The 17,295-nt window shown below is 44.2% G+C and overlaps 1 protein-coding gene across 1 annotated transcript in view; it reads left to right on the top strand.

The window, feature by feature from the left end:
* Positions 1-17,295, top strand: part of LOC118770240 (cadherin EGF LAG seven-pass G-type receptor 1-like) — an 84,022-nt gene that overhangs the window by 39,553 nt on the left and 27,174 nt on the right. Inside the window, exon 5 of the mRNA XM_036517792.1 lies at positions 1,089-1,177. Within this exon, the coding sequence (XP_036373685.1) occupies positions 1,089-1,177 (89 nt within the window). The remainder of the gene's footprint in view (positions 1-1,088; positions 1,178-17,295) is intronic.

Raw genomic sequence — 17,295 nt, 5'->3', positions numbered from 1 at the left:
TTTATGAGGTGTGAAGTGTTCAGGCCTTTACTGACCTGTCAGCTGGAGCTCCACAAGAAAGCAGCTGGACCGAGCACAGCAAAACGCAGAACTCTTGTCTTTCTCCCTCTAACACAATCCTTTCTTCTCATCCGTTCTGTCTGTCTACCTTGTTCTCTCGTTTCTCCTCTGTTTCCCTCACTCTCTCCCCCTGTGTCAGCTGCTCATTCTTACTCTCAGCACTACAACCACTAATACTACTGTCTGTTTCTTCTTTCTCCCTTCCTTATCCTCTCTCTGGCTCTCCTGTTCCTTCGGTCTCTTTCACAGTCTCTTTCTCTCTGTCTCCAACAGGGGTATTATAGACCAGATAACGAAGGCTGGTATGCCGTCTCTGTTGTCTTCAGTAGAGTAATAAATCCATGCGCAGACAACAGGAAATATTTTTTCTTCTTTGTCACCATGTTTACACTGACTCACTAAATGCTGTAAACCCTCTCATCAGAGAGAGGTAACATGGTAATTTAGGTGCTGGTTTCGATGATAGCGAGGTTACAATCTTAGCGAGAGAGTCACAGAGGTCAGGGGTCACAGTGATGAGAGGATTAATAATGAATCCCGAGGGGTTAAAAGGTCAGTCCCACCCCCCCCAAACAGACACTGGGGAGAGAGAGGGTAAATAGGGCAGCAGCGTTTCGTTACTGTTTGCCGACTCTAAGGGCAGATGCCTGCCAGAGAGCTCCTGCCTTTGGTAAATATTCACTAACCCCTCTGTAAATCTTTGTTGATTATGTGAGAGAATGCCATTGATATGAAGAAAAAAATCCCAGAGTGGTTCAAAATGTGATTCACCACCGCTTTGGGAGTTCATTGCAACATTCCTTTGAGGGCAACCAGCATGTTTTCTAATGGGGACAAAGGGGAGCAGTGATGTTTTTTTTTCTTTTATCAAAGAGAGGGTGATTAATATCTGCGAGAAGGCTATGTTGAAACGCTTCTGTGTCAGCTTGTGCGCCCTACCTTTTAATTGCATTTTCTGATTAAAAAGTTGAATCAGAAGCCAGCTCTCACTCATTTGCTGCTCCCAACTTCCTGTTCGCTCGCTCCAGGAGAGGCCAAAACCACTGTGTCTCCCTTCGTCCCGGGTGGAGTCAGCGATGGCCAGTGGCACTCGGTCCAGCTGCATTACTACAACAAGGTAAGTGATGTATGTCAAGCACGTTCGTCACCACGGCAACTGATACCACGACGAGAAGCCTGTGTGGGTCATGGTCATGAAGACAGTAGAGCAGTGCAAATGGTTGAAAGAGACAGACATCTTGAGTGACACTAAAACCAGTGTGGACCAGAGGTGACCCTCACATGACTGGAATTCAGTTGACAACATTTGGATGGTTTTGCAAACTCCAGCTCATCCTTGTGAAAACGTGTAGTAAATGTGAAGATGTTCTTTATCTTTTCACTGTTCTTCAAATCACTTTTTCTTTTTTTTTAACAGTGTAATAAGCATGTACTTTGTCCATAACATTAAATCACAAATTTAAGCAAATGTTTATGCAACATGATGAATGTGATGGTTGTTGAAACCAGCAAAACATGTTGTGCCACTGCTGGGAAGAAAGGTCACCCTTGCTTAAATGCATTAATCTGAGTAATGAACAAAAGCACATTGCATGTGTACCGAACAGAGGCCTGTGTTTCAACTCATCTCCTTGTCTGATATATCAAGTTTTACACATTACTACTGAAGAAAGACCATGTAAACCCAACACTTAAGGCACAGAATATGGCATTGTAACTTTCCATGCTCTTTATTTGTCTGAGTCAGCCTGGCTAGGATTTCATAGTGCTGTTTTATGGTTTATTCTGCTTTCTCTCAGAGTATCTCTCTCTCGCTCTCTCATTCTCTCTCTTTCTGCTTCCTGGCAAATCACACAATGCTGTCTTCTCAGTTAACACACTGTGTGTCACAGTGGCACCAGCTCAGCCTTATCAGACCATTTCATTTTGGAAAAATTACAACAAAAAAGGTTTATGGGAATGACAATAGACAGAGATCGGAAAGTGAATGCAGGTATGAGCCATTTTGTGTTGTAAACTGTCACAGTCCGGAGCATGATATTAGCCCACCAAGACTCTGCACTCTGCACTTGAAATCCTACAAATGTTTTCAGATGCGATATAAAAGTTCTGCTCACTTAGTTCTGATTATCGCTTCTCCAGTTTTTGAACCCCTTTTTCTTTGTCCATATCCTATTGGCCGTGCATGTTTCTCTTTGGCAGAAAAGTGGCACAGAGGTTAGGATGCTGGTCTTGTAGCTGGACGGCTGCAGTTCATTAAGTGGGCGGGGTAACTGCTGTTATATATCCTTGAACAAATACTTAACCTTTGACCTTTGCTTCAATAAATATCCAGTTGTACAAATGGGTAGTATTTACAATGTAGGATTTGTAAGTCTCTCTGGATAAGTGGCTGCTAAGCAAATAAACACAGGAATGTATTTCACTCACTTTTGAGGTGAAGTACCTTTCATATAAAAGGCTGCATCGTCCACACTGTACCAACAACAGAATGCAAAGCTGCTCTCCTGTGTCTCTGCTGTTATGGTTTTGGAGATATTGCCATGGGAACAGGCGAGATTAATTTCCGTGTTGCTGGTCTTCCTTAGAGTTCTGTCTTTCTTGTTTTGTTTTGTTTTTTCGTGACAGAACTTGTCACCTCCTCGTTAGTTAAGCCCTGACACTGTTCACAATCGGGATTAACTGTTACAAAACAAACTGAAAAACAGACACAAGTCATGGCTGCTGCAGGAGAGCCACACCTACTCAAAGAACTTTGCACTCACCTTGGCAAGGAGGGTGGGCAGAGAAGGCAAGCTTTAATTATGACAGCAATATTTTATTTTATTTTTGCTATCATTAATAATCATTTGTATTAATCCTCATTAGTGTGTGGTGTAATATATAAGTAGCTATGTAATCACCCGTGCTTGTAAAGTTTTTGTAGCTATTGATAGTGATAGAAGTGACATGCCTGTAGCCTTCACACCTTGCTAAGGAGAATAAGAGAAAATGCTTGGATTTGTTACCTTCCAGTAGCTAAAAATATAGGTACATATCGACAATATCAACTGAAGATCTCTTCTCCCTGACAGCTTTGACTGTGGCAAGTTCTGCACAGATCGTTAATACTGCCCATGCTGGTTTCAGAGCCAGAGTTTCACATTTGGCTCTCACCCTACTTGGTGGAAAGAAAAAATGTGAGCATACCTGGGCTGATGATTCTGGCTATGGTATGTAAATGGAAAAATGCCAGTTAACAAGAGGTCATGTGATTGGTCAGTGTGGGAGAGGGGCCTATGTGATGTGAAAGCTGTTCAAATGATAGCCTCCGGGTCCAGTATTTGGGGATATGAAAGCCTGCCTTCAAATTCCTTCCCAGTCAGCTGCAGTTAACAGGGCTTATCGTTCACCCAGTCAGAGCCGAGATTCTTCCAGGGGGATTTTTCATGGAGTCCGATGGAATCTTTACAGCCTCTCGAGGCACCAGAAAGATGAAAGGTTCTTAACTAGAGATGAGATGGCCCTGGTCACCCCTTAAAGCCCCTTCTCTGAGTTATGGGGTGAGAGGTCAGTGACAGTGCTGTACCCTTATGTCACCCGCTCTGTGGTTTTGGGAAAGTGCGGGTGTCTGGGCGGACCCGCGGGGTCAGATTTCACGGAAGAGAGGGCGTGTCAGTCGCCACGGCAACGGACACACCCGTCACTGCTCTGGTGAGTTACTTTACACAGCTTTCATTCAGGGACGTTTGCTATTGAAGATGTCACAATGGAACAGGCAGGAAAGGGATTTTTGGAATTCCTCTTTTGTTGAGAAGTTGCGCTGTTTTCCAAGGACAGTGGGTTGTTTTGGCTTGCGTATCCCAATAGGAAACCTATGAAAGGAAGGATATTTTTGGACAGGGAGGGTTTTTTTTTGGGAAGGTTTTGATGTTTATGGGTGCGGAAGTGAGATCATGTGACCTTAGAGGATGAAAACTCTTGGAAGGAGGTCAGCAGAATAATGGACTGATCCATTTGTTGTTGAAACATTTAGAAACAGCTGTCAATGTCCTTATACTGTGATGAAGAAGGTTGTGTTCTCTGCCATTACCGGATGCAGATGAAGAATAGTCACTTTGGACGTGTTAAAAGGCACATATTTATCTCTGTCTAGTAAGGAAACAAAGTGTCTTTACTGAATTTTCTGACCTTGGCATTTTTCAGAATGAGAACAAATGCAATGTCCATGAACAGAGAAAATTTTCCATTGGCTTCATCATACAATAACTCTAAATCATCCAAGTAATTAAGGTTGTTGATTCAAGCAAAAAAAAAAAAATGCTTATCCACAGCCACATGCATTAATACAGTTCATAGTATCTCTCCTCATCCGGCTCAGCTTCACAGCTAGAGATACAGACAGCTACCATGAATACAAAAATAAATAAATAAATAAAGTGCCATGCTACCTCATTTAAAAAGTAAGTATTTATCACAGCAGTACTTAGTGGGTTCATTATTTCTGTGAATGTATTTACAGTAAGTGTATATATGTGTGTGTGTGCATGTGTGTGTGTTTGCGCGTACCTCTGTGTGTCCTTGTGTGTGTTTGCTTGTTGACAGTTGTCCTTTGGTCGTAGTGCAGAAACGATATGTCTGGGTGGCAGTCTGTTATTAGTGTGAAAGGCAAATAGAGGTGAGTTCAGGCTGAGACTGTCTGAGGGGGGCTGGAGGGATGTAGTGTTGGTGACGCAGGGGTGTTTACAGTTGCTACAGTCAGTTTTGTGTACATTAGGGTCTGCCCATTGCATGCTTATTTGCAGCACAGATTCCCGTCTAAACATCCAGACGGTCCCTGGTATCTTTAACCATGGCAAACCCCCCGTCTCGGTCGGTGGAGAAGGAGAGCGTGTAGAAATATGATTAACTCCTTCAGATATGAATAGATGACGGGCCCGTCAATGGAGGAAGTGACACGTGAGGATTTCACAGTTACAGCCCTGGGCGGCTCTGCCACCTGACCTCATTGTGATGTAAAACAGGCCCAACTCTCTCCACCCCGGTTCATATTTAGCTCCTACGGAGACAAACAGACACTGACCGGCCCCCTGGTGTGCAGGACAATGGCCCGTTCCGCGTCTCTCCATGTATGCTGGGCTTCTCTCATTAACTCTGTCGTAGGCCTTGCCAGCTGCCCGTAGGACCCGCAGAACCAGGCATTGTGCAGCTTTACATTGTACCCAAGCTGAACGGATTTTCTAACACCGAGACACGAATCGCAAGTAAATATGAAATGATATGACAATGTGTGCCACATGGTCTCATAAACAGGTTGTCAGATGGGAAACACTTCCAAGTCCCTTCCTTTATTATTAATACGGCTAGCTACGAGAGTCGCTCAAAACAAACTTTATGAGCTGCTTTTCAGATGGACTGAGTCGTGGGTGAGGAGTGATAAAAGCAAAAAATATACAACTAAAAGACAAATAAATCTGAATACCCTGGTTTGAGTTCTTTGGTTTAGAGGAGTGTTTGTTATGCAAGGCAATACATTCCAAATTTGTTTTAGTGCTAAATTTGAAATGAAAAATACCTATCAGGCGTAACATTTGATATCCCCCATTAGCCTTTACCTCCTGAAAGGTCACTTGAAGTGAAATTAAAAAGCAAGATAACGGCTGAAGTAGCCCACTCAGCCGGAGAGGATTAGTGTAGCAGGGGTGGGAACTAAAAAGCATGCATTCCCAGGTGCAGGTTAAGCCCCAGGGGGTCGGGGGGTGTGTTGTGTGTACGTGTGTGTATGTGTCTCTCTGTCTTGTCCAGGGGCCACAGACACACCCCCCCAGACACCCCTCACTCCATCCGCCCTGCCCTCCCTGGGTGTCACGTCGTGTTGTATTTTCTTTGGCCCCCAGGGCAGTTCCTCACTGCCCCGCCGCTTCCTCGGCGGTGTGCGTCGGAGGGGCTGAACTTTTTGAAAGTTAAACACCCCCCTCAGTGTTTTTTTTTCTGCCAAGATTAATTAAGAGGAAGCAGGGCTGTTGTTCTGCCGAAAGTCTTCAAGCAGATTTTTCCTGACCTCTCCCAAAAAAGGTTATCAGTGCAGATGAATCAGTGGAACAGTGTTGTGGAATCTGTCCACAGCAATCATGTTGAATGTAACCTTGACATCCCATCATTGTGCCGTAGTCTTACTTTCCCCTTTTTTGAAACATCTTGTACTGTTTTAGTATATTCTATTGTATTACTATGCTAGTAATACTAATATTTAAATTAGACTTTTTTAAAAGCACACATGCAATTTGACACATTGAGTGAGAATATGGTTCAGTAGATGACTTTTGATTAATTTAATAGGTCTATGCAAACTATTACTAATTACACAGCTGTATTAAAAAGAGAGGCAAGAAAGTCAAAAGCACTGAAGATGTGGAGGAGTCAGAGGTCCAAGGTCCCTTAGCTGAGGCGTTTACCGGATCCGTTCGCGTTTGTATGTGTTAGTGGGAGGAGTCACGGACGCTGGGGCGGGGTTAAAGAGAATCTAACGCACACTTTCTCTCCCATGATCTACCCAGGATAGCCTGCACCTCCTGGACTCTAGTGGGGTGCTACACGTCCCCCTTTATACAGCCTGGCTGGAGCTGAAACATAAGGAGGTACTGTAATGTGGGATAGTTTAGCTGTCCGGTGGCGGTGCTGGTTTCGGGTCTGAGGTCCAGAACTTTGTCTGGTCTGAACCGTGCCCTTTCTTTAGCCTCTGGGCTGCTAGTACCCCTGTAGGCCATTTAGGTCTTTGGAGAGGTTTGCAGCATCAGTCAAAGTCGCTGTTAGGTGTTTGGTCTCTGCAGCAGAACTGCATGGCAACATGAATGAGCACTAACCATTCTGTGGGTGGGTAGAAACGGTAGGGAGTGTTGTGCATGTAACTGCTGGCTGTGGTGGTCATGGGCATGATAACATTCCCCTCTTTCACAGCTTCCTGGCTTTCAGAACAGCAATATTGATGTCTTCTTCACTGGCATCTAATATCTCGCATCATGAAAACTTGTTAATGATCATCGAAGGGTTAACGCTATCACTTTTTTTGTGTTTTCAGTTAGAAACACACAAAAAAAATTCTGGTTGATTCCTTATCGACGACCTCAGAACAGAGTTGTGTCTGGTCAAGCAGTTTGGTTCTCTGGCACAATTTATAACTTCCTGATATGAGTGGGGGATTTTAGCGCCGTCTTTGATGGAACATGTGAAAACAGGCTCCTTTGTAGGTATTTGCAGGCAGGAAGGCAGAACAGGAAGTTGATTTATGAGATGTTTTTGTGCCACTCCCTGTTTTCTCAGAGTGTTGTCCGTTATCAGCCACTCTGATGTTTGTTTTCGTGAGATCACAGACACTTCTCATCACATATTTCAGAGTCGGAGTGCTCCTCCAGGTACTCGATTGTTTGAAAGAGGCTTCGCACTTCTTCTCAACTGGTGTGCTTTGGCAAGATGCCCTGAATAAAGATATCCTTTGCTTTCAGCTGGACCACTGAATACTCACTCAGCCATCTCCGGTTTTAGCATTCTAAATGCAATTCCTTTGCCAATCACCCGTGAAGAATTGTTCTAGCTCAGAAGGTTAAACACATGGAATGACTATTAGGATTCCCTTAAAAGACTATATTTTGTGCGTTTTCCTTGACAGTTTTTGCTCATTTTGACTAATTATTCAATATGCCCCTTGGATATTTTGTCCACTAGCTCCTTCCGTATTTTTTCTTAGCAGGATGCTGTTCACTTTGTTTGGCCTAAACATGGTGCATGACAGCAGACAGCTTGAATGAAAGATGTGAAAATTCTGTATCCCCTTATCTGGTCACTGCTTTAACATGACTCAGTTACAGGTAAGAGCTGTCTTGTGCAGTGACTGAGGAAATGGCTATCTGCATGTTACAGTCCTCAGTAGGGTACTGCTGCTGTTTCCTTGGACAAAGCGATTAACACAAAGTCCTTCAGTAAATGTATAGGTGTGTAACTGGACACTATGTGTAATAAAGGGTCCAATGCCATGGGTAAGGATGACTGCTGAGAAAATTAATAAGGTAATTTGATGAGACAGAAGGAATATGTTTTTTGTAGTTTCTTCAACACAAAATCAGTCTTGTGTTAGGTTTTAGCCTTGGGCCTATTAGAAAAGGGCTAGTGTTGCTATCATCTGCCAAACCCAAAATTAGCTGGATTATGATTTTTAGAAAGAGAATTCCGTTGACCCTGATAATACATGTATGCTGAATGGAATGCGCATAAATAAAGGTGTTAAAGCTATCGTGCAGCAAAGGGGATCGTGGCACTTGGGAACCCAACCCAAAACTTTCATGTTCATTTTTCTTGTTAGTAAACCTTGAAGTCATTCAGGAGTGCAAAATGGATGGTGTTAAAAGAAAGGTACCTAGATGTGCTGTAAAGATATGGATTCTTGAATTCATATCCAGAGGCACTGGTGATACATCAGGGAGTTGCAGGAAGATCTAGACAGAGGAAAAGGTGAAATGGAGGTGTTTATTACGAACTGCAGAGCATCCAGTTTCAGCCAATTACTCCATCTGCACGGAAAACAGGTGTCCAATTTCCTGTTGGCATGCTTACTCTAATAAGAAAGGTCAGATGGCCACCAGGAACAATGAAGTATTAATATCAAAGTATTAATATCGGGCAGGAATTTTATCTGATGCCGCTGCCCCCCTCCCTCTCACGGCAGCCCTGTCCCGAGGTGGGATTTACACTGTAAAGGAGGATCAACGGGAAAGGAGATCAGGTCACAGAGACGAACAGCATTACATCACGTCACACAGCTGTCAGCGGCGTGACCTCGAGGCACACGGCCCCATCGGACCAGCGTTCTTCGACACCCAGTTGCAGATGAGACTGGTCGCTATAGCTCCGTTGTGGATGTGAATTGAAGTCATGTGAATTACAGTGGTCGTTGTTGTTCCACGACTGCTCAGTGCGGCATACTTAGCAGGAGGAAGGGAGGGGGAGAGGGCAAGCTCTTGTGAAGTGCATCACTCTTGAACCCAGGGCAGATGAGACGGCTTCCCTGCATCCAGCACGTAACCCATTCCTCACACATAACCTGTGGCCTCTGACCTGTGTGTATCTCCTCCTGAGGTCATCTCTGAGAGTTAGCCGTGCATCCTCTCATACTTCAGGGAAATGTACGTGGCACGAAATTTAAAATAATTAAAGCAAGCTCCTGGTCCTCACTGCGGACTTCAGAATGGCTGTATAAATCACTCACGGAGCGATTAATCTCTGGAGTTCCTCCTTGACGCCCCGTCTCTTGTCTAAATAACCCCTGGGTGTGCGGCGTGGGCTGGCATGCTGCTCCCGAATCCATTGGGAGAGTCTTCTGACGAGGGAGATATTTATGTTGGCAGGATTAAATACGAGGGCTTCCTGTCAGCCAAAGCTTAATCTCTGCACGAAAGGTGTGAAGGTTCATCCCTGTAATTTGTCAGGCGTTTCAGTTAAATGTCAGATGGCTTCTCCGCTGGACCTGACTCATTAATTCTTCCTTGTTGTAATGTAATGGTTGTAATGGTTTACACATTTAGACGGGTTAATATGGTGGTGGTTGTGTGTTTCTGGGAGATTTTTGCTTGATTGGAACATTAGCAGGATGTTGCAGTTCTTACCATCTCAGGGGGCAGTTGATTTTCCATCTCTGGCTGGTGGTGGGAACGTCTCTCAGGGCATCTTGGGATTCCCCCCCCCCCCTTTGCCGGTCATGGCCTTCACAGCATTGCTGACGGCACAAGCCCTAACAGCTGCTTGGCACTCAATCTGACCAGTTAATTGGGTCTTGATCTGATGGGTATGGTCTTGCACGATACGGCTGCCATTTCAGAGACAGGCAAAATGAATCTGACTGTGACTGAATTGTGTGTTTGAAAGGCTGTGGCAATCTATTGGTACAGTGTTACTTTCTTTTGCAACATTTATGTTTTTTTTTTTTTTGGTTTAAGAATATTTGCAGAAGAAAGCTCACATCAAGGTAGTAGAAACTGCGGGTTTATTTGCTTATTTATGTGCTTTATGTGCAAAGGAGTTTCAATATGTACATTCATCATGTACAATACACATTTTTATGTAAGGTGTGAGGCACATAGAAATAGGGTAACAGGGTGGTCCAAGTCTGTGTGGGTTTGGCTGGTATTTGGCAGTCAGGTAAACAGGTATAGGGGCATACAGATGACTGTGTGAGGGACAAGCACAGAGTTTTCACATGTGAAGGGAATTACTTTGTTATATATATATCTCAGGGTTGAATGCATCCCTTCCCTTCCCTCTTCCCCAAGAAAAAAAAACACTCCTTTTTCTACTCACCTTCCTGTATCTCCATATGAGATTCCACACAGTTTGTGTTGCATGACTAAATGTGAGTATCAAGTAAGACTTGTTGCCTTGACCAATGAGGTTGGCAGAGTAGAAAGGAGATTTATGTCCCCTGCTGTGAACACCTGGTTCTTTTTGCTCTCTCTCCCTCTCTCCCTCACTTATTTTCTCCCTGACTCCTCCATTTCCTCTATCCCTCTCTCCCCGTCTCACTTGCCTTTCCTTTCTCTTTTCCCCATCTTTCCCTCGCAATCTTGCTTACCAAGGGCACAGACCTCCAGGTCGGTTCTGATGCCTGTCAGTTTTTACATCAAGCAATCCCACGTTCTCACGTGGCCTGCTTTTCAAGTTAAAAAGCTTCTCTGCCGGATTTAGGAAACGCTCACATTCAGCAGTGACTTCGCTTCACTTTGAGAGGATTCAGTTAAATTTCCAGTGCGGTTTACTGGTGAACTTCTCCCCTGCGTGGTCGACTTGTTGAGCTGCTGACAAGGGCAGTGATGTAGGAGCACAGATGAAGTGGACAGCAGGAGATAAAGGGACCTCTTCACTCGCATACCAGCACTACCATGCCGTGTGTTTTGTACAATAAAAGAACAGCATGAGACACAAATGCATGTCTCACCAGAGACCCCTGAAAAATAGCGTACCATTTATCACTTGAATTTGCAGCAGAGGGTTAGGAAATATGAGCTCTGTAATGTATAGTTCTGAAATGTTCCTCTTGTGTATGGGTGACAGAATAACACTAACCTCTGTGTATTTCCTGAGGCTATGTCTTTCTTTGGAGCCGCACTGTCATCTGTCAGTAATTCACTCCTTAAGGTGTACAATGACAGAGCCAATATGAGGTAATAGTGTTGGACACCCTACCCAGCCCACAACAGGAAGAAGGTGCAGATCACATGACCTGAGCTAATCCTTCCACTACAGGGAGCAGAGCATGCTGGGAATGGGATGCCCATGTTCACGGGGTTTGTGTGAAGGTTACCCTGCCTGGGGTGGGGGGGGGGGAGTAGGAGGGAGAGAGAAGGACCTGCAGAGGGGACGCGAAAACCCAAATAAAATCACAGCTGCACGCACCGCTTCCGTTATTATGAAAATAATCTCTCTGAGAATCTCTGCACTCTCTCTCTCCTGTGGCGTGCGCATGCTGCTGTTGTTAGAGCCTGCAAACCTGTTCCTCCCGCTCTGTCAAACTCAGGATATTCATGGAAAAGATACAGTTATTTCTGTTACAATATGCATATGTCTTTAAGGTGTTTTTGCACTAGTGCATGATATGATCACCTATGGACCTTGATACAATTGTTAATAAGAAAGAAGAAAGACGAGGCTGAAGATAGACAGGTTAAATGAGCGTAAGAATATATTTTGTTTGTCAGTTGGGCTCACCTGCAGGCACCAGGAAGCAAGGGCTTCCGTTGTCTACTTAATCTGTACGTTAAGTGTCAAATCATCTCTGCCGCTTGTAACCTGAACTCGCTGCAAGGTAAACGACATGGTTTTAGGCTGTAATACTGATGTTCTCCTGTACTAACTTGTGCGTTAGATGAAAACATGCACGCTTAGTTGTGTCACAGGTCTTACCCATAAGCTTGAGTGATTTCCAGCCTGTGGCAGAGTGATGGGAACACAGTAAACGAACATTATCGTTCCTAGGCTCTGAACACTGCCAGCTCCTGGACACTACCATTCCTAACCCCTGAAAAGTTGGCATTCCGGGCCCCGGAAAACAACCAGTCCCGGTACCTGAACGCTCCCATTCCTGGCTCTGCTGCCAGCAGCTCATGTTCTCTGACCTTCTCCTCTTTGTGTAGAACTGTGGGGATCAAGTGTGTTGCCATGGCTCCAGCAGGCCTACCATTCCAGGAGGCAAACACAGAGATGAACAGGGAATTATCAACCTAGGAGGAAGGGGGGAAAAAAAGCCAGGGAGAGAGGGAGACCAAACAAAAGACAAGGATTATCTCATAGTCGGAAGTCAGGAAACTAATTTTACACTTTCAACACTGTGAAGGGGAGAAAGCCTTTCGGTTATATGAAAGTATAAAAAAAAAAAAGCCATCGTGTTGTAGTGTAGCGCCTAGTGTCAGATGTGTGCTTGAGGTTCACGAGGGCCTCGCCACTACTTTAGTGTGGTGATTGACAACAGCTGGTCCTGGAGGAATACCGTGGGAGCCGGCTGCGGTTGTGTGGAACACTTGTGGCCAGACAGCTGGAGGAACAGAAGCAGGCAATACTACGGCCTTGTGCCCCTATTCCTGAGGGAAGGAGCAGGGAGGGGGGCAGGTGTGGCGGGACAGGGTTTCACACAGCGCTGCTCAGGGGCATGCGGTGGGGTGGGGGGGTGGGGCCTCCATGCACCACATCTGGGCCAACATCTGCCCCGTCTCATCTGCAGCGGGCTGTCAGGGCCTGAATGAAAACACAGCCAGCATCTGCTGGGAAGTCCACCCGGCTCTGTGCTGAGCACCTGTGCCTTGAGCCGCCTCACCGGGCAGCATGCAGGCTGGCAGGGAGGTATGAATCAGAGCGTTGGGATCGCTCAGAAATGACATCTCACAGCTGCTGGGCTGATCCTTTGTGTGTGGTACCAGTTGTGAGGTACTACCATCACTGTGGAAGTAAATTTAGTTCATGCCCACTTGCTCACATACATTAGCTTGCAGATATAAAGCCTGGATCACGAAAACAGACTTGCAGAATGACTTTTGTCTCAGTCCATGTGTAAAACTTGTATCGAGATTGACACAAAAGCTGAAAAGTTGCCCTCTGAGGTGGATAACACAGTATGGCTACAGTATTGTTGGTGTGTCTGTGGGAAAGGGGGGGGGGGGTTAGGGAGGTTGAGGCGGTGTTTTATATGCACTTTTACTTTACCTGTGTTTTTTTCCAGCTACGCAATATATCACTGTAGGATTTATATCCAGGCGGATATTATGTGACAGTCAATTTTTTTCCAGTCAATTCATGATCAGGCATCTGGAATTTTAAAGCTCTCCTATTCTTCCTCCGGTGGAGGGGGATATGTGTGGTGCCTCCTCCTGTTTACAGGTGTGGCGGGCGTTAGAGTGATGTATTATCCTAACAGCAGCGGGGAGATCACTGCAGCCTCCGTGCAGCCAGGCAGGACAAAAGATCCCCAATTACCTCGGATGAACCTGGATAGTGTGGGTAGAAACCACTGACACATGGGCCTGAGTCCCCCTGTGTGTGCATGTGTGTGTAAACTTGTTCTTGTGTCAGCCTGCTCAGGTAATCTCCCTGTTATGGCTAGGTTTAATTTTTCCCCCCTCTGCCTACGTAGTTGCAGTGCATTGTCCGCGGCAGCTCGTAAACAGCGTTCCACTCGCCGCTGTGGAGAGGCCAGGGACGTGAGCTTCTGTTTTCGAATAAATACAGAAAGACTACCTGCCTAAACAAAGCCTTCACCTCGGGGCCTCGAGCAGTCGTTTGGCATCGAATACCTGTTTCTTTAACCGCCTGAAAAGCAGGGACCTCTGCCAAAAGCAATGCCTTTGAAAGTGAGCGGAGAGAACCCTTGCGCCTCACAATTGATCACGTCACATCGATTGTGTGGCTTAACCCCTCCGTGGAGACGCATAAATCCAGGTAAACTGCTACCTGTGACAGCGCTGTCTTTATGTGCAGGGGCAGTGTGATTGCATAGAAAACCACAGCACTTTGCTGCCTGTGCTTTTTTATATCACGCAGCAGAATTGAACTATCCATCATTGTTTCTTCTACAGTAATTAATCAAATATTAATGAGACGAAGACTCAACAATCCCCTGACAGGCCAGGAGAGGTGATTCTTGGGTGCTAATTACCAATCTAAGTTACAACTAATGATAGTACCCGCCAGGGATGACAGGCCCAAAGTGTCCTTTCCTGATTCCACTCTGCAGGAAGAGCATGCTCAGCAGACAAAAAGGTAGAGAGTCAGCTCCTTCACAATTCAAGGAAAATAAATACGTTTAAATCGTATGTCGTCCAAAGCCCATGCCCTGTTGACAGTGTTGATGGCAGGGAAGGCCAAGTAGTGTGCCAGAGATTATTTAGATTTTAGCTTAAATGGATGTCTGTCACAAACTTGTGTTTGTGTGCAAGCATTGTACATTTACAGCCAACTTTTATTGGTTTTTAAAATAATGAAGGTTGCTTTCCATCATTTTTGAATAGTGAATGTTCTAGTCTTCCGGTTTCAGTTCTGTTTCTTTTACAATACGCTGCATGTTTCATGTGGAATCTCAAATAGGTAACACCAGAAGGAAACCGCATTGCCTTATTCATACCACTGAGACATTAGGAAGCCCAGGACAGTCACTGCAGTCTGTCAATCAATCAATCAAATTTTATTTGTTGTGGCATTTTTACAATTGAAATTGTCACAAAGGGCCGTACATATAGCAGAGTGCATTTTCCAGAGGGAATCAAAAACCAGAATACCCAGACCAATTCAGAAAAAAAACATGGAAAATTAATCCCTGTCCCTAACTCCCTGTCTAACTCTAATCACAAGGTGTAGCATGATGCTTGTCATAGACTCAACTGTACTGAACAAGCAAGCAAAAGCCAGTCTATGTGTAGTTTTCAGGAACAATGCGTGTGTGTTCTCATCTTGATTGTGGCATGAGGATTTTATGAGGGATGACTCACAGGGAAGTGTGAAAAAGAAAAATTCACCATCTTCTCTCAGTGTGACAGTGACCAGTGCTGGTCTGGGGTCATACCTCCTGCCATTTCTGATGGTCATTTTGGGTTAGGGGCAGCAATGTGGCATCATTATTACAACTTGACTTGTTACAGGAAACTTGCTGGATCGAATTCAAGGTGCTACACAACAGTTATACTCATGAGCAAGTTATTAACCTATGTTGTTTTGGTAGATATCTAGATTTATAAATGAATAATACCAGCACTGAAAAATACTGTGCAAGCTGATCTGTTTAAATTATTCTGGATGAGGTGGTCTTGTAACAAAAAATAATAGTATTAAAAGTTGAGAATCAAACTCAATAATCAAACATATACTTTAGATGTGTATGAACTGCTTTCTAGCATACCAGACCTAGCATACAAATATGCACAGAAAGGTACCTAACACCTCAGCCGAGTGCCCTGTGATGAAGTACCAACATAGTTCAATAGTTCAGGTATTTCATGTAGAAAAAATGCAATATAACAAATAAATCTTAAGTGTACAGTGCAGCTTTGCATTCCTTTGTACTGAGCCTGAGTATTATAAATGGATACAGACAAGCATAAAAGTAATCTTGTTTTTTTATTATTTTCTGAGTGAATGCCTTTCTTATCTCTCTTTTCTCATGGTTTTGTGCTGTTGGAGCTGTAAAAAGGAGGCAATTTTCTTCAGTTTTGGCACTAACTTTGTGTTTTTTCTTTTTTTTTTAACATTGTCAGATTAGACAGATTACACCATTCAGAAATACAGTGACTGGGTCCTGCTACGTTTTTTCCTTTTAAATCAAAGCAGAGACAGATGTGAGTCTGGTTTTGCCCAGACCTTGGTTCACTGAATCGGGTTTCACAGTAAGTGGTGCTGAGAGAGAGAGCGGGAATATCCACGGCTACTGTGTACCCTGACACTGAGTAAACTGACTAGTAATTTGATTTGGTTTTCCAGTATTCCATGGTGGTGAATTATTTCCAGTATTCTTAGCGTTCTCGTCTGATGAAGTTTGCTTTCTCTGCTTTCTCTTTCAGTGATGTAGTTTGTTACCTGCATTAAGCTGAATTCAATCTGTATGGAGTCTTAAAAACAGTAGCTACGTATTAGCGTTGCTATGCTGAAGTAATGGGTGTACAAAAAACTTGGCCATGGGTATCATGTGGGTGAGTCCCTGTCCTACTGTACATTTAAGAGGGCCAGGGTGTAAACATTTCAGGAAATATATTTAAATAACCTAAGTTAAAACCCTTATTTCTCCACTACATTTCTTTCAAGGTCTTGCTTCAGTTCAGCCTTTGAAATGCTCCAAGAAATTTTAACGTATGCGGTAAAGCAATATTCAGGGAAACCTGATTTACAGCATAATTGCAGCCATTGTAAAATTCCCATCTCATAAGCCTGAATTGTAATTTTTCTTCCCCATAAGTCAACAGGACTTGGACACTGAGAATAAATCATCTCGTACATAGACATAAACCGTTTCCCTCAGCTGCCCCAGCCACAGCACAGGCATCAAGAATGCCAATACTTTCGCTTTTTTGTTGCTGAATTGTGTATGTGGAAGCAGCCCATGTGTTCAAGAAGCCACAGATTTTTCTGGAAGTTCTACATGCTCTCCTCCAGTACCTCAGAGCTAATTTATTTTAAATACGTATAATTCCTGCTCTAACAGAGTTCTAGTGTGGTCTTTCATATTAAATTGTGATACAATTATGGCAATAAGATTGTAACTGCACATCAAGATGCTCATAAACAACACATTGTATCACTTTCAGTTATTGCAAACACATGCCTTCTGCCTCATTTATGTAAAAGGGGACCAACCAGCAATCTGGTGGAATTCTCCCAGCATCAGTTGACTGGGATGTCAGTGACCTATGCCACCATTTAAATATTGGTAATTTGCTGAAATTGGTAGTGTCAGAGTGGCTTTAGTATTCTTTGATGGTGGACAATCATTTCCCGAGAAACTATACTCATGTAGTGCGCTTTACTACAGTGTCCTATGGTAATGCAGAGTACTTTTGATGGTTAGCCTGGTTTGCTAGCTCAAAGCCATGTGGTGAGTGTGGTTGACTCTCTGTTACAATGGAACTTTCCTTTGGAGGTTTGTGGCAGTACCAGTGAATGTGTTTTTATAGACCAGGCTCCTGCAGACAATGCTAACGGCCCTCTCTAGGGACATGAGGGCAGCTGGTGTCACAGACC

Source organism: Megalops cyprinoides, chromosome 23 (genome assembly GCF_013368585.1).
Source record: "Megalops cyprinoides isolate fMegCyp1 chromosome 23, fMegCyp1.pri, whole genome shotgun sequence".
NCBI lineage: Eukaryota > Metazoa > Chordata > Actinopteri > Elopiformes > Megalopidae > Megalops > Megalops cyprinoides.
The sequence above is the reverse complement of the archived record's forward strand: the minus strand, read 5'-3'. Positions and strand labels throughout refer to the sequence as shown.